This window comes from Culex quinquefasciatus, chromosome 2, assembly GCF_015732765.1.
Source record: "Culex quinquefasciatus strain JHB chromosome 2, VPISU_Cqui_1.0_pri_paternal, whole genome shotgun sequence".
NCBI lineage: Eukaryota > Metazoa > Arthropoda > Insecta > Diptera > Culicidae > Culex > Culex quinquefasciatus.
Genome location: NC_051862.1, coordinates 197,657,565 through 197,681,474, shown reverse-complemented (window position 1 = coordinate 197,681,474; position 23,910 = coordinate 197,657,565). Strand labels below are relative to the sequence as shown.

Below are 23,910 nucleotides of genomic sequence, written 5' to 3'. Positions count from 1 at the left end.
CGCGAAATCCGCGCCTGAGCAAAATTAGCCAGCAAATCCGCGCCAGATCCGCGCTATCCGCGCGAAACGCGCCATCCGCGCGATCCGCGCCGTCCGTAACAACCCTGGCATCTGTTTGCTCAAACCGGGCCTTCCGTATGACCAAGAGCTAATTTGTGTAAATTTTTCTGATCGATTTGGTGTATTGGGTAAACGTCGGTTGTAGGTGCAAACGGACTTTTTTTCCACTCAAAATAACAATGTCCAAAAATGCGTTTTTTTACCTTGATCTTTTTAACATATTTTAAGGTAAAACCCGCAAAAAATGATTTTTTTGATAAAATAGAAGTTTAAAATATTGACATGAATTGTGTAAAATCAATTTTTTTATCGAAAGTCACTTTACAAATTTTGATAAAGTGTGCGGCGGCCAAAATGGCGGGATTGAAATACTGAAAAATGTATTTTGTATAATAAAAGGCAATCAACAACTCAAATTTGACTAAAATGGGGTATAGAACTCGAATTTATTGTTTAAAATTAGAAAATAAAAAATACGATTTTTTTGTCATGATTCGATTATTCGAAGTCCCATACAATCCTTCAGATAATCGAGGCTTCGGATAATCAAGTCTGGACTGTATAACAATTTCAAGTTTAATTTTAAAATAAAAAAATATCAGTTTAAAGATTGAAAAAAAACAGTAATCGTTAGTGTCTTTTTCTGAATTTTTTTTTTTTTTTCGAAAGTTTCAGATTTCTTTTTTTTAATTTGTCAAATTAACATTGAAGGTTCGACCTCTGGTTGCTGAGATACAGCAGATAAAAGAAAAAAAAAGCAAATTGAAATTTTCTAATCTCCACCCAAACAACCCTTAATTTGCAAATGCCAATATCTCAACAACTGATGGTTAAATTTCAATGCGATGATGAAAAAATTGTAAAATGTTCGGATTTTTTCGATAAAAAAATATAAAAATTTCAAATTCAAGATTGACATTGCAATCTCTTTTTTTATTTTTGTAAGAAATCGGGTCCGGTCAGGGCCCCGGCGATGGCCTGATATGAGCTACCGAACAACATTGGCAATATGGCGTCGTTTGTTTACAAACATATGATTGATTGTGGACAAACCGAAAAATTTACTTTTTTGTAAAAAAAATCTATAATTATTGTGCAATAACATTAAGTCTTACAAAACAAACAACATTTTGTCAAATTCTAGACCAGAATTTGCTTTATTATTATTTTTCAATTTTAACCTCTTTTATCGTGATTCTGATCAAAATTGCACAGCAAATTATCGTGCCTTTAGTGTATCTTTAGTTTCCACATCGATTCGCTGTAGATTCGTGTTTAAATTTTGAAATTTAACATAAATTAAAATAAGTTGCAAAATTCCCAACTTCAGCCATGTGCAACAATTTCCACATCACCCGTGCGGGAAACCGATAATGGGGTAATTCATGCGTTCCAAACTGTCAAAATTCCAAAACGTCATTGCCATTCTTCGGTTCGCTGCTTTTGTTCGTGTTTGAAGTTTCGGGCCGAGACTCCGGGTCCGGTGGTTTAGTGGCTAGCATGGTAGTTTCTCACCCCAGTAAGGAATGGGTTCAATCCCAGACGGGCATAAGGCTTTCTAGTCAGAAATTTACCAACACATTCAAAGCATGTTTACATGACAGCTGGACGTTTGTTTGCATCAGGTTTCCTATCTCTTTCTAGCATTTTTTTTTTGTCAAGCGACTTCTAGCTGGTTTATTTGACTGACTACCCGATATGTCAGCAAACATACTTGGCAGGGCTGTGACAGCTACAGCTCGATCATTGTTTGCATCAGGACACTGTGACGAGGAGTTCGTCATTTTTGAGTTAAATTATATTTTTTTCACTGGGCCTAGAAAGCCTTATTTCTGGCAGCAAAACTTTTGTTCCGTTGAAGTACGGACACCAAATCGTTCAAAAATTTCCTCCAAAATACAGTAGGGGAGAGTGGGGAGACTTGATCCCCTTTTTTTGTATCGCACATAACTCTGTCAATTTCTCACAAAACTATGATCTTTTTGCATGAATTGAAAGCTTAAACATTCAACTATGTTTGGCTGATAAGGGTATTTCATCAGATAAACTCTTCCAATAATGCCAAGCGTTTTTAAAAAATATTTTTAACCGGCATTTTCAAAATGTTGGGGGTAATTTGATCCCCCTTTCAACATTTTGAAGAAATCATAAGCAAAATGTTTCTTATTCATCCAAACTTTTTATTTTCTATAAGATACAGCAATTTCACATTAAACATGTACGTTTGTGTTCAAAATATAACAAGTTTAGCATGTAAAATATTTAAAAACTTAAAATTTTCTTTTTTAGACCAAAATTGAGCATGTTTACAAAAGCTGGTAATTTTTGTTTACAAAACTTTTGAAAAATGGTTCAAACTGCAGTTAGTTATGTACAACTATACTAAAGGAAACTATGTATGAAAACCCAGCCCAATTAATTAATCTTGAGGCTGATTCCAGTGACTGTAAAAATGCTGGGATCAAGTCTCCCTAAACGCACTTTTTTAAACAATTGATTGTAAAAATAGTATGACGATAAATTTAACGTCAAATGCGTAAGGGTTTTGGAGTTGATATGTTTATCAAACAATTCATGTACAAAAAAATTTTTTGAATAATTTTTGAGTGTTTTCTATACTTATCAAAACAAAGAAAAAAGATCTCTTGGAAGTTTTTTGCAGCACTTTTTAGAAAAATGTGTGTAACTCAATCTAAACATTTTTTAATTTTTTTCTTTGTTTTCTACAATGAGTTTTAGTCAATTTCGCACAACTTTCTAGAACAAAGCTAATTGTTTTACCCACATGCTGAAGAGATACAGGCTTGGGATCAAGTCTCCCCGGGGATCAAGTCTCCCCACTCTCCCCTACTTGTTCGCAGAACTTAGCCCAGTCACCGAATGCTGCTCGTTAACTGGGCTGAACGAAAAATAACGAGGGGACCACCGATGCATAATATTTTCTTGGTAAAATATAAAAATAAAAAATACTCAAATTTATTCACAATGCTTACTATTCATATTTCTTAAATTGTGACTTGAAATCAAATAAAAGTTTGAAAGTTATTTTTATTCATTGAACAGGCTTTTGGCATCCATTAACCCCTCGGTCGGTTTGTTTTGGTTTTTTGACGTTTGCCTGCCTTTTAACTGGGCTACGGCCCAGTTATCGAGCGCTCAGTTAAAAAGCAGCCCAGTTAAACAACGCTCAGTTACCGAACAACTACTGTGTACCTTTTTTTCCAATATTTACGTACCGTTTTTGTTTGAAGAGCTGCCAAAGTGTTTGGGGCTTGTATGGACAGACCAATGACACAAAATTGTTTTTGCCTTCCTCACCTCACTGAGGCAAGGCTATAAAATCACTCAAAAATTGAACTTTTTAAATAAGCCTCCCAGATATACCTTTACGTATACATATCGACTCAGAATCAAATTCTGAGCAAATGTCTGTGCGTGTGGATGGACCGGGGGGATGGCAACCCTATTCCGACCAAAGCAAACTGACAACAGTCGACATTAGCACGGTTGTCAAATGAGAGCCCACAACAAAAGCACTAGCTGTCAAATGGTAGCCCATAACAAACCATTGTTTGGGTTTTTGATTTTCAATTTTCCCGCAATTCAAACGATAAATACCTGAAAAAACACGTGAATTGTGTTGCTGATGGCAAATTCTATCATATCCTTGGAGATTCCATCCCAATATTGGCTGAAAATTCATATCGAAAAAGTGATTTTTCTGTTTACCTTTTTTGCTTTTTTCTTTTGGTCGATCAAACAGTGCGCCCGTACACTGTGAATCGGCATTACACATTTTTCATTTGGTTTTACACATTTGCATGGGACTTTTGAGTTTAACCAGGATAACACACTTCGTGTTACCAAAATAATATGAATAATACTGATTCTGAGTGTTTGTTTTCTGAACTTCCAAGATGGCGGCTTCTTCGCTACCCCCTGGGATGGACGTAGAATTTTTTTTCTCACTCACTTTTCTCGGAACTGGCTCGACCGATTTTGTCCGGATCTATGTTTTTGGATTTGCCTTCAGGTTCTTTAAGTCTTTTTTAAATTTCATCCGGCTTGGTGCAGTACTTTAAAAGATATGTTCGAAAAACTGTTTTGGTTGATACTTAAAAGGGTCATTATTTACATAATTTGAAAGCTCCGGCGGATAGCTGTCGGAACTTTACGCTCAGTGCACGCACACAAACACTGCAGTGCTTTCAAATGGTTCATTAAATTTATCATACCTAGATGGCAGCACTCAGATATATAGTGTCTTTACTAAGTAAGCGTTAGCCAAAGCTTTCGTAGCGTGTGGTTGCAAGGCTTTTAGGAGGAAGGCAGCAACCACCTTCCGGTGGATTAAGTAACGTTTTTTGTCATAGAAAGGCCCCCACAAAGTTCGAGCCAAAAAAAATCTGTGCTTCTTGCACCAGACACCATGTTCCTCCTCAGTTGGCAGGATCGCATCCGGCAATGTTGTTACGACGATACAGCCACGGGTGGATAATCCGTATATCCAAGCAGAATCGGTAGTCGATGAGAACGGGGCGAACCAGCTTGTTTTCAACTCAATTTCATAAAACAAAAAAAAATAAAACTGACAACAAAAGGACGAATAAACAGAAGCCAAAAAGAGGACCGCGAAACCAAAGGGAAACCATACTCAAACGAAATAAAACAAAGCGTGTATCTTAACCGTATCAACAATTTACACTGTATTACATTAAATCACTAACTTTAAATAAACATTTAAAAGTGTGTGTTTTTTTTTCGCGATTACAGCAGGATCCCTCCTTCTTTACACTACTCCGCATCTTCTTCTTCCTCTTTTTTTACCTGCCCGCAGAGCAGAATCCTTACGCACTAATAATGATAATAGCTAGAGCGCGTTCTCGCTCGTGTTTGATAACTGTGTGTGTACTAAACCGACGACAAAAAAAAACCTGCTCAAATTAGTATCTCGATATGGACAATAGAGTGTGTAAAATAATTGAAACAGAGTGTTGGGGGTGGAATATATAAAAAATAAATATTCTGAGTACAAGTTGTTCGCGGTTCGCGGGGTAGGGGAAACGTAAAAAAAAACTAAAAAATTTAAACTTTTCACGCACTTTTTTTTTCTCTTTCGCTTCGCTTAGTCTGTGACTCTTTTGGCCCGCGCACCCACACCCGCCCCGCCGCCACCCTCGCACACAAACCAGTGCAGCTTTTGAAGCTTCTTTTTTATCTCGTCAAGCGCGGGGGGGGCAGTACTGTGCAAACTCGGTTAAAATGTCAAGCTCTTCAGCGTTCATACGTTGTACGTTAAAAAAAAGGAAGAACCGAAACAGAAGCAGAACGCAAAAGCACAATGATGAACTAAACAAAAATGGCACACGACTCGGGGGAGTGTTTTTAAAATTTCGAAAAATTTAGCTGGCGAGAGTGCGCGGCGGGGGTGGAGTAACGGGTTTGAGGGTAGGCTCAATGATAATCATAATCGTCTAAAAAAACCTTCCTGCTTTTTTTTTGTTTCCTAATTGTTGTGTCCCTTTTCGCTGACGCTCTATTTTACAGGTGTTTGTGTGGGAACGTGTGTGTCTGTTTCTCTCGCTGTGTGTGAATATGTTGTGGGTTTGTTTGTTTGTTTTTTTACCTATAGTTTTTTTAGACTTTTTTTATCCTTTTTTGGAGAGTATACTCGCTAGTTACTTTTTAATTAGTTGTTCTTCTTATAGAATATGTGTTGTTTTTTTACTTACTTTTTTCTCTCTTTTTAAGGGGTTGGTTAGTGTGTGTGTGTGTTTGTTTAGATTGATAATCACTTACTGATCGTGCTACTACTACTGCTATCGGTTTGATTATTTATTGTTTGTGTTGATACAGAAGTAGCGACGTCTACGAGCTGTGAAGGTGTTGCTAATGGCAGTGTCGTGGCCGACGACGACGTTGCCGCCGAGTGATGATGGACCGGACTGGGGCTGTGTGGGACGACGACGACTTCGGCGGCATCGCCCTTGCCATCAACCAAGCTCATTCGACTCATCGAGACCGAGGCGGACAGTGCTGCGGGGGAAACGACTCCGACACCGACGGACGACACGACGCCCAGCGCGGGCGACGACGACGACGAGGACGACGAGGGTGCGACAATGGGCTGGGTGGGGCCACCACCGGCAGCGGACAGGGCGGCGGCAGCAGCGGCCGCGGCCAGCTGTTGGCTAGCGATCAGCGACGCGTTGTAGTCTAGCTTGTAGATCGAGTTCCGCGTGACGTCCTCCATCGAGGACTCCTGGCAGTCCAGCCCGGTGTGCTTCTGGGAGCCACAGTTAAAGCAGGACTGCGGCGAGTACAGCGAAGACGCGCCTCCGGTCGGGGTGGACGCAGCTGACGACGGGTGCTGAGGTGGAACGACGGCCACAGGAGGAGTGTACGCAGTGGGCACTTTCTGTTGCTGTTGCTGCTGCTGCTGCTGCGGCTGAATGATTGGGGGCTGTTGTTGCTGGGGTGGAGGCGGCGGCTGCGTGGTCTGGGCAGCTGATCGCATCGTTTGCTGCATGTTCTGCGGAGGCGCCGTCGCGGCGGTAGTCAGAAAGGCTATAGTCGGCCCACCCGCGTACGGGTACAGAATCTCTCCGTTGTGCTGCAGCGGCGGGTACGCAGCGGGTACGGTCGGCGGTCGGAATGCGGAACCCGCCGGGGCGGCAGCAATGAGCGTAGGTCGCGACGTAGGTGCCAAGTGTGCCGCCGTATGATATGGTGGATAGGGAGCGGGGGTAAACTGCGGCTGCGAGCTCAGAACCAAGTTCGCACCACCGGCCGTTGGCGTCGGGGGCCCGATCAGGACCGCGCCCGACACTACGCTATTGTTACTTCCATTGCTAGTGTTCATAGTATTCGTGTTATTATTACTATTAATTAAATTTTGAGTAGCTGAAGTTACCATTATCTCGTTACTACCGCCGACAAATTGCTGGGATTGAACCTGTTGCTGCTGCTGGGACACTTGCTGCTGCTGCGTCTGAGTATATATCACAGAACTACCTAATTGCTGCTGCTGCTGCTGCTGTTGCTGCTGTTTGTCTGGACGCCCGTTGATCCGGCCCAAGTTTGACGACCTGCTGCGGATCAACCCGCCGCCACCACCTACCACATTCGGCGGCGGCGGGACCGCACTCAAACCGGGCGTCTCCGGCGGCGAAATGTCCCCCGTCGAACTGCCCGAGTCGCTGCTCGACTTTTGCGTCAGGTCAATCAGACTTATGTTGTTCAGCGTGTGCGTCAAACTGCCCAAACCAACGCTCGGCGTGCCGTGGAACCCAGACTGTTGCTGCTGCTGCTGCTGCTGCTGCTGCTGCTGGTGATGGTACTGGATTTGATTGACGTAGCTCTGCTTGTTCGACTGGCGGGGCAGCGTGTTGTGGCTCGGCCGGTACCCGTTTCGCAGCTGCTGCAGCTGAGTCAGTGCCGTCGTTTGGTCCACGTTCAACAGCATCGACTGGGGGGGGGGGGGAAAAAAACAACAACCACACAAAAATTAACTAACAATTCAGTCCACCTCCCTCGCATCCCCCAAAACCCCCTCACCTCATCAAGCGCCTTAAGCGACTGTTGCTGCTGCTGCTGCTGCGAATCTCCACGCTCCATTACCCGATGATCCTGCTGTGGCCCCACCCCCACATGTGACGACCGCTGCTCGACCGGCGTCGCCTGCTGGTTCCGGCTGATCCGATGCTGCACGCTGCTCGTCGGCAAGATCCGCGTGGGGCTTGCGGTGCGGCTCGCGATCGGCGACGACGGATTGCTCAGATGGGGCGACGACGACGACGGCGGCGGAAACGATGTCTGCGGAAAAGAAGAGCACCATTTGGTTTGGTATATCAGAGACCCAACCGCCCAATGCCCATAGGCAAACCACCGGGCGGCGGCGAAACGGAACTACTGGGTCTGGGTCTAGTGGTGGGGAACTGGGGCTGGTCGGGGTGTGACGGAGAAGGAGGACAACAACAACAACTACTACGGGAATGGTTCTGGTGGTGGTGGTGGTGTTGGTAAGTAGCATGATGAGGTGGTGCACTCACATCCAGTCCCACCTGGTGGAACACGGTGTTGCGCAGCGGCCAGTGCGGCACGGTCGACGGCGGTGGCATCGTAAAGTCCTGAGGTATCATCTGCAGCTGCTGGAGCCCCTCGACGGTCACGTGTGCCGGCATGCTGCCATCGGCCGGGATCATCTGCGGGGAAAAACAGGCAAAACAGGCCGATTAAAATTCATTCATGGTTTCTGCCTGTCTCGGCCATAGCCAGAGCGATAAATTTATCAATGAAGAGATATGACGTCGATCCCTCATATTTGCGTTGTGTCGTTTTTCAGCTTGCGTGCACTGGCACTACAATCCAACACGACTCATTATTCTGTAGCTAATTCGTAGTGCAACTGGTTGCTTTTCAATATGCGCCGCGACTAGCACATCATAATGAAAAACAGAGAAATTAAGAGGAACCTCGTTCAGTGGAGAAAACTCATGACAGGGTTACCAGAACTTCAAATTTCATTTTTGATCGAAAAGATCTTTCGAGTGCAACATTTCTGGAGATTTTTTTTTTGAAAAGGTCCAATAAACCAAATTTCCAGTTTTTGCTTTTTGGGAGTTTTTGAAACCGCCTTGAGTCAGGGGTATTGAAAACACCCAAAAAGCAAAAACTGAAAATTTGGTTTATTGGACCTTTAAAAAAAACTCCAGATTTTTTTTTAATCCGGAGAACACCATTTGAAAAGTATTTTTAGTGAAACGTCCAAGTGTTAAGTCAGGATAAGTGTTTAATAACAAAACAGTATTCAAAAGTATTACTTTTCGATACATGTGCTGAAAAGTAGGAGTTTCAGCATTGAAAAAAGTGTAAGAATGAACTTTTCTGCATTTTTTTTGTGATAATAAGGCTGGTACAAATTTTATTTAGAGTTTTTGTCTCCCCTTTAATGTTTGCCCATCAAGGAGGAAAAAACATATTTTTTCAACAAACTTCAGGTTTCACTGTGGTAGGTGATGCGACGATAATCAATTTGTTTATCGGCTGAAATTTCAAAAAGTCTTAGGCAGCCGGGATTTAAATATAGTATTAATTCGACCGCGATTCTCCAGAAATTCTTCGTCGGCGTGCCTTCCGATCAAAGGTGATGTAGGAAGGGCTTCATTCATTAAAATGGTTTTAAATCATATATATCAGCCTTAAAACATATTCGACGGTGTGCCTTCCGATCATCGATGATATAGAAAGGACTTAATGGAGCAATATGATTTGCTATTTTCAAAAAAAACGGTACGTTTCTATCGAAAACTATAAAAAGAGAGCAACACAAAAAAACTCATCGGCCAACGAACGCGCGAAAAAAAAACAATGAAAAATAGAAGAAGGAGAAAAAACAGAACTGCGCGTCCCCACAGGCACCGCAGTTTGTCTTTGACAAGTTTGTCTTTGACAACTTATCTTATTAATACGATGCAGCGGCTTCGAGATACAGTGATTTTTAAATTACAAAATACAAAAATATTTTAATAACTTTCAACCTTCTCAAATGTCGTTTTCGAGTGCAATTGGCTCCGTATACACAAAAATGGCTTATATAAGCTTACGATAACCTGTCCACAAAGTTTCAATGAAATCGGAGAGGGTCGGGTACAAAAATACCAGGAAAATTCATGATTTCAGCTGCAATTCTGCCGTTCTACGCAAAATTGCGCCATCTTCAAAAAAGGGCAACTGAGAAAAACGCGAATGAAATTTTTCGATCGATTTCTGTGTTTCTACGCATAATTGTCCCGTGGGTCCCTATGCGCCCTATAAGTCCCTAATCACCCCGGTTTACATTTTATCACCCTTATTTGTAATCCGCTTACAGAAAAAAACAGGTAAACAAGATAAAATGCTTCGTAAAACTCATGATTTCGTGATAGAAAATACTTGGTGAGACAATTATGCGTAGAAGTTCAACGATGGGACAAACAGACTTGGTGTTGTTTTCAATGATTTTCTTAACAAAGTACTAGATGTTATGAGTTTTTCGAACAGTATACGTAAAACTAAACTTAACAATGATTAAAAGTCACAATCGTCTAAAACTGACATGGAACAATTATGCGTAGAACGGCAGAATTGCTCTTTTGGAAATTATGAATCCTATTTGAATGTTATCAAAACAACAATGCAGTGATATTTTCTTATATTTTTGTATAAAATATTTATAATTCTTATAATTCTCACGGACCTTATCGTGGCTTGTTTCTCAGAAGTTGGATCCAAAATGTTCTGTTATTGATATTTTCATCATTCAGGATTGATTTTTGCCTTCCTCACCTTACTGAGGAAAGGCTATAAAATCACTCGAAAAATGAACTAATGAATTTGACCTCGTAGACCCACCCTCACGTATACCTATCGACTCAGAATCATGTTCTGAGCAAATGTCTGTGTGGATGTGTGTAGGTGGGTACAAAAAAATTGTCACTCAATTATCTCCGGACTGGATGAACGGATTTTGGCCGTATTAGTCTCATTCGAACCGTCTTGGGGTCACATAGGTCTCTATTGAAAAGAAGCAAGTTTAGTTAAGTACTTCAAAAGTTATGCTAAAAAAACGATTTTGGCGTATGTCATGAAGATTGTAAAAAATGTGGTTTTGCAAGAAAACCTATCATATTATACATTTTCAGAAAGGTATTTCCAATGAGCCAAAAACATTGAAGATCTGACAACCCTTTCAAAAGTTATTAGCAGTTAAGTGTTATTTGTACACTTTTTGGAGGCCGGATTTCAGATATTGTGATAGAAATATTGTCTGAATCTTCCTTCGAACTATCGTTGGATAGGTTTTTTATCAGAACTTGCCAATGAGCCAGAAATATTGAAGGTCGAACCCTATCAAAAGAAATGAGTAATAAAGTTGATTTGTTAAACATGTTAAGGGGGAATGTTGCTAATTTTACTGAATGTATTGACTTTATGAATGTGAGGAAGGCACCTACCACCTAAAGGTGGATTAAGTAACGTTTTTTTCTATAAATTTATAGCAATTTGAAAAACAATTCGTCCGTCAAACACAATTAATCATAAGCTTGTACACTAAAACACATCAAAAAAATTAAAGAAGAAAAAATTGTAAAAATGTAAAAGTTTGTGTTATGAAAATTTAATTAAAACAAATGTCTTCAAATGCATTGGCAATCCCGGTTCACGTTAACATAACATGAAAAAATATATATATTTTTTTTAATTTCATTTTTTCTGTGAGAGTTGGCGAAGTTGCATAGTTTACAATCAATGAAATAAAATTAAAAAAAATGCTTTATATTTTTATTCATAAAAATGCTATTTTGTCTTCAGATTTTTTTGGGAACAATAGTCGGATGATCGAAAAACCACCGTTAACTTTTTTTAAATCTCCACAAATATCAAAAGTTCTGATCCAAAACAGACACAAATGTGAAAAGTTAAACGTTTCCATTTCAATCGAAACGTATTTATTGTTTTCAACGTTTTTAAAAAGACAGACCAGAGCTGTTTGCTTTTCTTAAAAAATAATAATGGTTAAATTTGACCCAAAAACAACGAATTGGTGCAAAAAAGTTGAAAAAAAAAGTTGCCCATGTTCGCATAAATGTCCCATATGCAAAAACAGCAAGCTGAGAAAAACGCATTTGAAGTTTGTCCCATACATAAGGCTACGTGTTAAGTTTTCGCAAAAAAAAAAATGGATTTCCTCCTGATTTCTAGAACAAAGTACTGGATGTTAAGGCTTTTTTGAAAGAGCTTTTGTTTTGATTAAAATAAGATTTTTCCGTAATTTTGTGTTTGGTAATTTTTACGCGCTTTCGAAACAGGTCTTTAAAATTGTCTCATTTTTGTTTACATTTAGCACTGTAACTTTGCTTGTACTTATCCAAATTTGATGAAATTCGGGGAGATGTTAGTGTTTCTACATGAAAACCTGCAATTTAAAGCATCATGAAAAGTTGTGTCAATTCCTAGATATTTGAGTTCAAAGCTTTGGTGCTCCGGAGTAACCATGGGCGGGAGAGGGTTAACCCCTTCCCGCCCAGAGCAAAATCGAGATTTTTTACGGTTTTCACCAGGGTTGCCAGGTTGCCAGATAAATCTGGGAATGCCAGATTTTTCAAATGTCAGCCAGAATAAAGATTTAACCTTCTCTGTGCCAGATATTGACAAATTTTGCCAGATTTTTCGTTAATGCCCATTTTGAATAACTTTCTGATAAAAATGAGCTAATTTAATTGAAAATCATAAAAGTTTGAATGAGTTTTGCTTAAAGTAAATGTAAATTCAACATTTTTAGCCCATTTTAATTAGTTAAAATATCTGAATTCAACAAACTTTTGAATAAGTTCATATTCTTCCTCATCTTCATCATTCAGAATTGTAAGATTTTTGTCTGCCAGATTTTTCCAGATTTTTAATCGATACTTTGCCAGATTTTTAAAATTTTGACCTGGTAACCCTGGTTTTCACCACTACTCGTAACTGGATCGACCAAATTGGATAAAATTTTGGTGGTTTTAAGTTAACATTCTATATAAACTAATCAGGTGGAAAAAATGCATGGTCGCAGAGAAATTTAATTTTGAAGACAAAAATTTGTGGTGCTCTGGAGTAACCATGGGCGTTAGAGGGTTAATTTATATAATTTTTGGTAATGAAATTAGATGTTTACTGATAAACAGTTTAAAAATCACAAATTTGCAAAGAAAATTAAGGAAACGAAACAGTTTGAAAACTACTGAATTATAAGTAGTATGATTCTGAAATTACAATATTATGTAAGTATACAGAATACCTGTAAAATTGTTTTATACATGTTCTATAAGATTGATTGACCGAGCCACGTAGCCTAGTGGTAACGCTTCCGCCTCGTAAGCGGTAGATCGGGGATCAAATCCCGGCTCGGACCAATACAACTGGTGATCTTTTTCCCTTCTGGATTCGATTGCTTAGTAAAGGGAAGGTAGTGTATCGTCACAAACTGGACCTTATCACGACACCTTAGGGAGGCGACCTATGGAATGTTAACATTAACCTTACCATGTTAACATTAAGTTGAGAAAGAAACTGCCACTGAATCCGCTTTGTAAATGCCGGCCTCGATACTCTTCAAGGGTGTTCCCCTCAGGAACTGGGAAAGATTTACTTATAAGATTGATTTAAATTTGATAGATTTTGTGTAATGATCTCATTCATAATCAGGATTCAATAAGTAAACAAACTGAATTGCCATCTGGGAAACCCCCTGATTGCTTGTTTGCTTTTACCGTTAACAAACCAATCGACACTTTCGGTCAATGACAAATTTACACACAATTGACCCATTTGACGAGGCTGGAAGGGGGGAGTAGGCGGAAATCGATCCTACATGTGTAAGTGGATAGCTTTGCTTTCAGAGGCGACTCGTCCACCTGTTCAACCTGTTCATTGAACAGGTAGCCGATTTCAAGTGGATATTTTTTTTTATTTATGTGCCGTGGTGCTTTTTAAACCAGCAACATACAATTACAATTTCTGTTTGAATAAACGTTAATAAAATCAACGCCCTATGTTCAGCAGCGCTGCATGCACCGAAAAAGCTTTGGCCCGCCACCCTTTACTCGTTACCTCTCTTTACAACCCACCAATACCAAAGCGAGCCAGCCTAGCGGGCCACGCGCAAATGCTCGTCGCGTTCAACACCGACCCTTTGAACGTTGGGGAAAAATCTCCATACAGAAAAAATCAACACATGTAAAGAGCTTCCTATTCATACGCAGCGGCAGTATCGATGTGTTGGTAAATCAGGTTCAATCTGAGAGCGTGAACTGACAGCATTTTTGGGAGAGAGCGAAATGCCACCCCCAGCCCCCAGCCGACTTAGCTCGCTCAGCTCTCCAGGGAGCTGCATGCAAAAGGTAAACAAGCCAGCGCGTTGACAGCACGTTGAGAGCATGAATAAATGAGAGAGCGCGAGAGCACGACAGATATTGCTCTATATTTGGCGCACTTTTAGGCATCAAGCTGTTTTGCGCAGACTGGTGATGGCTTGTTTTAAATGGAATGTTCAACTGCGCGCGTTGAACCTCTTCAATCTTCTTGGTTACTAGTGGATTCTTGCTCTACTGGAAAGTGATGTAATGTTAAGTTAAGATCGTGTGATTGATAAATTGAATTGAAACAATTGAAAGAAAAAAGTACTGTGCTTTTTCCAGAATCGGGACACATTAGAAGAATTATGACAGTAGATCAGGGAAGGGATTTAAGCACCTTGTTTTGCATAATATCAAAGGTGCTGTGCTACTGAGTAGATTCAACCATGATCGTTATTTTATTTTTCGGATGGTTCTATTTAAAGCGGATGTATAGTCCTAAAAAGTTTAAGATTTGATGCCATTAAATGCTCCAAACACGACTGTGTTTATTGAGACTGTAGTCCCGGTTCACTCTAGTTGTATATATTATTATCATATATTGTAGCATGAATTTGTTCTGAAAACATTTTTTCACTGATGCTAAAAACAAATATTTTAATTATCTCGGATTCATGTCAATATAGTTTTGTTTTTAACATCAAAAGCCCTTCTTTTTATTCGGAAATTGAATTCCAAAACCATGAGGACATAAAAGTGAGTAAATTCAGTTCTCTAAAAATTTGACAAAGGATCAAAAGCGATACGACCTGGTTCTAAAAAGTATAAAGTAAAATGTCAATTTAATTTTTAAATAGTAACCAAGTTAGCTTAAAAAAGCCCAACAAACAGTTTTCTTTTGTTAAGGATATGTTTTTTTCTGAACATCCTGATGAATACTTTTAAAATTCAGTATAATATTCAATAACTTCCCTTGAATTTCGATAAGGATGGCAGAGCGATTGCTCTATTTTTCCTCATTCCCCACGCTAATGATTAAGTCTAAAAAATACATTTTAACGAGATAAAAAAGTCTTAATCATAATTTTTATTATTTTTTTGCATAAACAGAAAATTATAATAGTATAAAAATAATAAAACGTAAAAATAAAAGCCATTGGAAAGAAAAAAAGCTTGTAAAAAATGTTTTAACATTGAACAGGTACTTCATTCGGGCACGAGTCGCCTCTGTTTGCTTTGCTTTTTGTTGTTGCGTATTTTGCAAATCATTGAACATAGCCAGCATACCAACACACCGTTCCATGCATTCATCACACTACTTCAACTCCCAGTTAAAGAAGCATGCAAGCTGCAGCAACAAAAAAACAACCCTCTCTGAGCAAACGAACTGCTCGTATAGCATTAAGGCTGAACAACATCGAGGCAAAATAAAATCATAAAGGGAAGAAAAAAACACGGGAAAAGGTGCAAAACGAGAGGAACTTGGCATGTGTAATGAATGTGCAAAAGACAAAATCAACAACAACAACAACTACACCTACAAAATGCTTGACAAAAGCAGCTTGGACGCTCTCGATTTGTGTGCGTTGTTTGGAATTTGACGAAGCAAGGTCGTCCCCAAAATCGTTTCGATATCGTCCAGAAGACGGAGATCACATTTTGCTGAGGAAGTTGCACTTTTGCTGAATCTTTGTTCTGTTCAGCGTTCGCAGAGCGAAATTGCTTTGTTCATTCTTCTATTCCAGGCAAGTACAAGCTTCTCAATGTGTGCGACTTCCATGGATGCCAGAGCCAGCCAGCCAGACAGACAGACACACACTCAGAGAACACGCAACAGTCAGTCGGTTGGATTGGATGAGTCATGGAATTGATGGGCTTTCACATCGTCGTCGTGCATCCGTTCAATTTTTAATTCTACACCAGAGGTAGACACCGTGTTGTTGGAACGCACAAAGCAAAGGCGCGTTGCGACGTCGCGAATGCTACCGCTGGGACGCGTTACGACGTCTAGGTCAAGGACGTTCAACCGTCGCACAGCGGTCATATTTATTCAAATCGACATTGAATCCACTTCCGAGTTATACTTTCTTGTCACCTTACAAGGCATGAAACAAGACATGAACGTAAACACAGCAATCAAAGGCCATTCATAATTATGTAATGTTGCACCCTACTCAGGATGACAGTGCACAAGAAGTGTGTTGACCGCAGTTCATTACAAACACAGCAGCAGCTTTCATTCATAGATTTGTGTGGTGAGGGCACACAAACAACCCGAAATCATAACGAGTTGTGGCTCTCGAATGCAAATAATGCAGCTCACATGAGAACCATGTTTTTATTTCAGCGAGTGGGGAAGAAACGTTGAAATGAGGATCTTCTACACGAGTTTGGGTGCGCACAAAATGGAGAGAATAACAAGTGGAATTATTATTTTGGGAAACTAGTAAACAATACTGCTAGGTTCTTATCAGAAAAGTGGCGCACTGGCATTAGTTGACTGATTATGATGCATCCAGCTGATGGGTCTTATTAAATTGTTTCTTTAAAAATAATAAAAATTCAATACCATCAATATGCAAACAAACCACTATATTTAGGAAGTGTTTCCAAATAATATCAATTTTAAAATGTTCGCAATTCGCAATTTTCAGTGTAAGAACGGGCCTTGACCGATCTTATGCACTAGGTTCCCGACGAACACGCACTGCCCTTACACCTACATCTCACCCTTGCTCTGAGTCAGTACGAGCAGCACGCTAGAACACGCTTTGAGTGTTCGTGCCAGGCATGCACACCTTTTCCGGTTACGCATTTTAACTCGGCCGGGTGTGGTAACCATGTATAGTGTGCCTTTATTTATTTTACATTTATTAAAGCAAAAACAAGCTTAGATTATAGTAATGATAATTTATAGGACAGATAAAGAATTATTCAAATAAATAAATTCGCAATAAAATCAAAAAAGATTAGGCAAATGATAAATAGACTTGATATTACTAGTACATTAAGGAAAAGTATTGTTTTAAGTAAAAAAACAAAGTTTGTTACAGCAGTATCAATTGGTAAAAAAGAGTGGAAAAGCTTTGAGAGATAATAGAATCAAAAGTTAGTAAAATCAAAATCAAATGATGGATATTAAATAGAAGAATCAGTGATGAAATGACAATCAGTAGAGCAAAATAAAAATAGTAAATAGGTGGTAGCTGAGAATGAAGAAAAGAGAAACCCCGTTGTGCGATGTTTCAGATACATCCACAGCAGTTGACTCTACATACTGCGAATCAAAACAATACCGTCTACAATCACAAATTACTTCCCTTTCCCACATTGTCGCACCCCTTTCTTTTAGCCATCTCGACTCTGACCCGAGGTGGTCAAAGTTTTCCGAGTCGTTTCCACAGGCCACCAGCTAGGTCATCATGAAAACCAAGCCAACATGGAGGTAATAAAATAGGACACTTGCAAGGAACCAGAGCTTAGTACTCTCAACTTAGGGAAACAGCATCTAACTTCATTGTGCCATAAATTCATAATCAGTCTGAATCGCAAAAAGCAGAATTTTGAAACACTGAAAATTTGATGAACAGGTTGATTTTTGCTAAGATAAAGTTAACCAGAACACGGCGTGTCAATAACAAAATATTATAAAATGACACACCCCATCGGAGATTTATACGTAGAAAGTTGTGTTTTATCGGCTTGAATCAGAATCTTTATATTTGAAAATATTCTATAGGTGAGAATTGCGTTTTCAAAATTTTAATGTTTTTAATTTTTGGTACAGATTTTAATTGATCTGTCCTTATAGGTGGATCGATCTTTAAAAATTATTTTTTATTGCAAATTTGTAGAGAAAAATCTCACTGTTTAAGGTTTGTGAATCCGTTTTGAAATATCTTTCGACAATCAATCAGTGAAATATCTTTCGACAATCAAAACGGATTTACAAACCCTAAACAGCTTTTTAAAGTTGAGAAATTTCTCTACAAATTTGTAATAAAAAGTCATTTTCAAAGATCGATTAACCTATAAGCCTAGATCAATTAAAATATGTACCAAAAATCAAAAACCTTAAAATTTTGAAAAACGCAATTTTCACCGATACAATATTTTCAAATTTATAGATTCTGATTCAGACCGGTAAAACACAACTTTCTACGTATAAATCTCCGATAAGGTATCTCTCATTTAAATTGTTTAAAAATGCGTAGAGGCATAGTCTGGGACACTAGAAAAATTACTGCATACTTCTTTTTACTTGAAATATAGGAAAGTTGACCCCTAAAAAAATTACATGTTTTAAAACATTGGCAGAGTCACATAAAACAAGTAAAACATTCAACCCATATATTTTCTAAAATTTTAAGAGTTCTTCTTTCCAATGCATTTTAAAGGTCCAAAATTGGTTGAAAAATGGATTTTTGGCGATTTTTTAAATCGAAGCCCGTCTAAAGGCGGGGTTGGGTTGTAGAGGGTTAATAAGACTACAAAAATGCTTCAAAGTTATCATCACTTTATATTTTTTTAAGGTAAAAATATAAGAATTCTGCAGTTTTTTTTAAGAAAAGAATTTAGGAATCAAGGAACTGAACAATTTTTTTTTTTGAATTTTGGAATGTAAGAATTGAGGATCTTAAAGTATTAAGAATTTCAGCTGTTAAGCAACTAAACATTTGAGAATTTGTGATTTTTTTGTTCTCTTGATTGTTTTTAATGCTCAATTTTATAAAATTTTCCCATTTTGACCTTTTAAACTTTCAAAACTTTTGACTAATTTTTTAATTTTGACTTTTAAATTTTAAAATTCTGGAATATTTTTTTATTCCCAAATTTTTATAGTTTTGAATTAATTTTTTTTAATGTTTTTTTTTTTGCAGCATTATGTTTTGAAATTTAAAAAATCAGAATTTTTGAATTCAAAAACTATTAAAAATGAAAACAAAGTTTAGAATTTTTAAAATTTTGAATTTTGAATATTAGAGCTTCAATTTTTGAAATGTTGATATTTTCATTTTTCCCCCAACATGCAAATCAATCAGGATTCACCAGGTTTCGCCTTGTAAGCGGAAGGTGATGGGTTCGATTCTTGTCTGGCTCGGCAAAGTCAGATCCCTTCAAAGAGTAATTCTACTCACTGGGAATACTGACCGGTAGGGGATGGGTTTCAACTAGCGGCGTGCTGGGTTTCCAATCCAGAGATCGTGAGTTCGATTCTCGTACCGGGATGATGAAGTTTTTTTTTTTACATCCACCGAAATAAATTCTAATGTCCATATCTTTGGGAAAAGTTTAAAATATACTTCACAAGAATAAAATTTTAATCGATCCAGTTTAAAACAAACAACAAATAACTTTAACAAACATAAATCAAAACTCATTTAAAATTGAATATTCAGAGCCGGTAAGCAGATTTGAAAAATTATTTAATAGGGGTAATCAATTTATTATAAAAATCCTCAAAAATACATTCTAAAAAAAATCTTTTCGACCAGTATTTGCATGGAAAAGGTGTTTTAAAATGCATTTTACACTATTACAGTAGTTGTTCGGTAACTGGGCTGAACAAAAAATAACAAGGGGACCACCGATGCATAAAATTTTCCAGATGAAGTATAAAAATAAAAGTTACCCTAGTTTAATTACAATGCTTTCTTTTCATATTTCTTTAATTGTAACATGAAATTAAACAAATGTTTGATTTTTTTTTTATTTATGGAATATGATTTTTGCATCCAATAACCCCTCGGTCATTTTGGTTTGTTTTGGTTTTTTGACGTTTGTCTGCTTTTTAACTGGGCTACGGCCCAGTTATCGAGCGCCCAGTTAAAAAGCAGCCTAGTTAAACAACGCCCTGTTACCGAACAACCACTGTACAGTTGTGTTGAAATCATTAGTTTTCAAACAATTTAAGATTTGACGAAAAAGGTTTTTTCTCTCAAAATTTATTTTCCCTAAAAGAGCACTCAGCTAGCAAAATCTAAACTTAGAAACATGTACCCTCCCTGTAAAGGCTTATGAATTGATCTCAGTTGAAAGGTTCTCCAAATCACTGAATTGCAAATGTAACATCCTGAAGCAGAACTGTTAAATTCTAAAAAACATCAATTGAATTGAAATTGAAGATTTGATTAAAACCAAAAATTTAGGGAAAAAAAACTTGCGATGATAAACATCCATAATTTTCGAAAATTCAAAAGATTTTTAAATCAACCCAGACATGCTAAAAATGATTCTAAACTCAGGGGAATGGGGGATTTCAACGGATTGCACTTAAATTTCCATTGAAATATTGCAGTTTTTTGAGAAAAAAAAATGTTTTGCTTCCTGATTTTTCAGGCCAACTTTGAAGGAGGGGACCCAAAAACTCAAAAAAAAATTGTACAAGCTTTAAAATTACAAATACACTCAACCCCCGGTGGTTGGTCAAACTCAAACTAAAACGTGACGAACTGTCACTTTTTACACGGCGCTCACGCACACTATCAAACCAAACGTATGATAGTGTGTGTGAACTCCGTGTAAAAGGGGTGTCAAACTAAAAAGTGGCCCCGTTCGTTTGACCACAGTTGGTGTCAAACCATCGAGATTTGAGTGTATATTATATATTTTTTTGATTCAGACCTGAACTGCCCATGATCGCATAAATGTCCGATATGCATTTTCATCGTTTTTGAGTTAATGATGCAGTTTGGTTCAAAATCGTGTACTCCTTCATGAAAGCCTATAACAGTACTTTATTCTAGAAATCAAGAGGAAATCCAGTTTTTTCACGAAAACTTAAAACGTAGCCTAATGTGTGGGACAAACTTCAAATGCGTTTTTCTCAGCTTGCTGTTTTTGCATATGGGACATTTATGTGAACATGGGCAGTGAAAGGGTTGAAACAGTTCTCCTTATATTGTTTAATGTCCTGATTGTGATTAATGTTGAAAAAGTTACGGAACGTTGCAGAATCATAAAGATTTGTAACAAAATATTTGTAATAATTTTGACAAAATATTTATTTAATTTAATGGAAACATGGTGCAATTTCTATAATGAATCAATTTGCTTACAATTTTGATTCAAGTTTAGAATTAACTTCGTGGACGTGGAATATAACACTGTGTAAAATAACGGCTACCCAAACTCCCTGATATTCCCCTTCTTCGATAGCTCAGTTGGTAGAACAGAGTAGTGCGTCTACGCATCCCTTCAACATACCTGTGCTAGCGCCGGCTGCGGAAAGCCCGGAATCGGAATCGGGCCTGGCACCGCACCCACGCCCGCGCCCTGCTGCTGCGGCGGCACCACCACCGGCATCTGTGGCAGCTGCTGCGGCGGCATCGCCAGAATCGTCGGCTGCGGTTGGGGCGGTGGCGTCGAGTTGGCCGAATCCGAGTGGTGCTGGTGGGGGCTTCCGCTGCCGGCTGGGCCGGGTTTCAGTTCGCAGTTTTTGAGTTTGTTGAAGATGTCGCCGCACTTCATGCGCTGCTCGAACGAGAAAACCGGATGATTGGTGGCCATGGTGTACACGAGCAGCAGCTCCTGCAGTACGTCCTCGTCGAAGAGCCGGGTAAAGTCGCGGTTGCCCCAGCCTTCCAGCGTGCGGAACAGCTCGTTGACGCAGGTGTGGTTGCAGGCTCGGATCAGGGCCAGAAAGAGGGCCATCTTACGGCGGTGCTTCCGGTCCGTCGGCTCGCCGGTTTGGCAGGACGCAATGTCCGAGATGAACTCCTGGGGGTTGTTGACGCGCAGCTCGATGCCGCGCAACTCCTGGGCGTCACGCCGGCCGAGCTCCTCCAGGCACGTCCCCAGAAAGCGCAGCTCGAATGGAAGGCACATGTTGAGCAGGGTGCACATCGTATCTATCCGGTTGTAGCTCTTTAACTCTTTGAACCAGTTTACGACTTCGTCCTTTGTGTTAATCATTTCCAGCAGCACATTTGATGACGAACAGCGGGGAGGGGGGGGGCGTGACCAGAGTGTTGTTGTGTTGGGGGAGGGCGGGGCAGAAGGTTCAGCGGGGGTACTCTTAAAAGATACTCTTGCGCGCCCTCTCGCTCCTTCTCGTTGAGGGAGGTCGTGGGGGCGTGTGTCCGTTTCTGGGAGCGCTTCCTGCTCCGGGTCAGTTAAGCCAAGACAGGCCAAGCTTAGCGCTTTGAAGTTGTTGGTTTTGTTGCTGTTGTTGCTGCTTGCCGCACACGGTGGTCGCCACACAAACACATCCGAGTGCTGGTTCAGGCCTGCTGCGGTGGAATCAATTCCAACGGGGCCTTCTTCGATCCGATCTTGACCAAAAGGGTGCTCCGCAAACTACCCCTTCTTGCTGTTGTTTTTGTTGTTGTTGTGGTCTTCTTTTTCCCTCTCGAGCTGTCAGTCTGCAAATTTCTACTGTGAAGCGACTTCCGCCTGTCCCGGAAAGGGGAACCGTTTCCCGAAACTTCCCGTGCGTGCCAAACGGGAAGACCACTTTCACGGCCACTGCATTCCCAGTTTCGGGGTTCGATTTCAAACGTCGACGACTCGGAATCTTTTTTCGCACGGCGCTGGGAAAAAAAATGTCCGCGCTCTTGCCGTCTCTTTCACTCCTTCTGTGTCCGCAAGGGCCCAATTCCTACCTCCTTCAACAAGAAAACTTTCTTCTATAAAAAATGTACGCCGCGTTTCGACGACGCCCCCGTGAGGACCACAATCGAAGGGAAAGCAGCTTCCTTCCAAAATTCCGGAACGGGCACACGGATCTACACTTCCTGCGCCACCATCATCGTCACACGAACATACATACACACACACACGTACGCACGCACCGACGGCTGCAAAAAAGAGGAGGAAAAGAAAAAGAACTCTTCTCACTTTTCGGGTCGCGCGACCGAGCAATATCCGTAATCCGCGGAACGTACGCGACACTTTCGTGGGCACAAACCGACACCCTCTTTTGCGGAGGACACAACCGACGGCGATGATCCGGATTTCGAACGGTGTTTTACGGCGGCGGGGCGCACTCACAAGTTAATTTTCTCTGTGGCCTGGCTCTGTGCTCTTTGCTCCCTCCTCTTTGCTTTTTCTTGCTCTTCTTCTTGTTCTGTCCGCGTTTCGGAAATGTCATGCGAACAGCGCCCCGTACACGGACAAACCGGAAAACTGCTGACGGGAAGGGAAAAAAGCCCGCGCGTAGGCAACACGCACAACACTTGGCAGAATCTGTAGTGTCTGTGAAATATCTGTATTTAAAAGAGAGATTTACGCGCGCATGTATTGTACGATCAGCGTGTACATATACAAAAAAGAATGAAGTTAAATTTTGTATTACCGGCCAGCAAAACAAATGGTGCGCTAGTGTGCGTAAGATCGGGCTTAGATATAGTTATAGTGTTTAACTATATAACATAGGTTTAGTAAGATAACTCTTGTCGTTTTCTGAAAACAAATATTTTGAATGCATATTTATATTTATTTTACGACAGTTATTAGAAAAGGGCATCAATATTACGTATCTTCAATTGGGTACTAAAGCTCGATACCAATTTTTATGTACAACGATTAAAAACACGATCCAAAACAATTTTTGATCACTTTTTTATTGTAATGCAAAAAATTATTGACAGGACAACATATTTTCGATGGATCAACGCCGTGACGTTAATTTTTTTTTTTAATTTAAGAATCCATTTTAAATCCTTATAGCGATCATTCAAAGGGTCATTGTACTCAGAAGAATAACGTGGTGATTATTCGCGATTAAAAGCTCAACAATTCCGACAGATGGCGCAAAGCATCGAAGAATGACGATTCAAATTTTCGCTGTTCGGTTACATAGGAATGCAAACTTTAAATTGAATTTAAAGCTCTTAGAACAACTTTTGAGAAAAAATTCAAGTAGTACGAGTGTAAACTTTTTGCCCTCTATCCAGGTTTTTAAGCAAAGATGGCGTTGGAATGGTGAACGTCCAAAATGTCAAAATCGCGCAGTAGCACCAACATTAGAAAA

The 23,910-nt window shown here is 39.7% G+C and overlaps 1 protein-coding gene across 4 annotated transcripts; it reads right to left on the bottom strand.

The window, feature by feature from the left end:
* Positions 1–4,738: 4,738 nt before the first annotated feature.
* Positions 4,739–23,008, bottom strand: LOC6036433 (AF4/FMR2 family member lilli). Of its 4 annotated transcripts, none has more exons than XM_038252805.1 (5): positions 22,776–23,008; positions 21,144–22,543; positions 8,112–8,264; positions 7,618–7,875; positions 4,739–7,528 (listed from the first exon to the last, which is right to left on the bottom strand). In XM_038252805.1, exons 2-5 carry the CDS (start codon positions 21,849–21,851, stop codon positions 5,852–5,854), a joined length of 2,796 nt encoding a protein of 931 aa, XP_038108733.1. In that variant the 5' UTR covers positions 21,852–22,543; positions 22,776–23,008; the 3' UTR covers positions 4,739–5,851. The 4 variants fall into 4 exon arrangements, with proteins under 4 accessions (XP_038108733.1, XP_038108732.1, XP_038108735.1 ...); XM_038252804.1 differs by having other exon boundaries at positions 21,144–22,735; positions 22,823–23,008; XM_038252807.1 differs by having other exon boundaries at positions 21,144–22,735; positions 22,929–23,001.
* Between the last annotated feature and the right edge of the window lie 902 nt (positions 23,009–23,910).

Excerpts from the sequence above, each read along its gene's own strand:
- LOC6036433 (XM_038252805.1), bottom strand. The coding sequence starts at position 21,851 with ATGATTAACACAAAGGACGAAGTCGTAAACTGGTTCAAAGAGTTAAAG. Across the intron at positions 8,265-21,143 it reads CGCAGCCGGCGCTAGCACAG|ATGATCCCGGCCGATGGCAG; the intron begins GTATGTTGAAGG and ends TTTTCCCCGCAG. Across the intron at positions 7,876-8,111 it reads TCCACCAGGTGGGACTGGAT|ACATCGTTTCCGCCGCCGTC; the intron begins GTGAGTGCACCA and ends TCTTTTCCGCAG.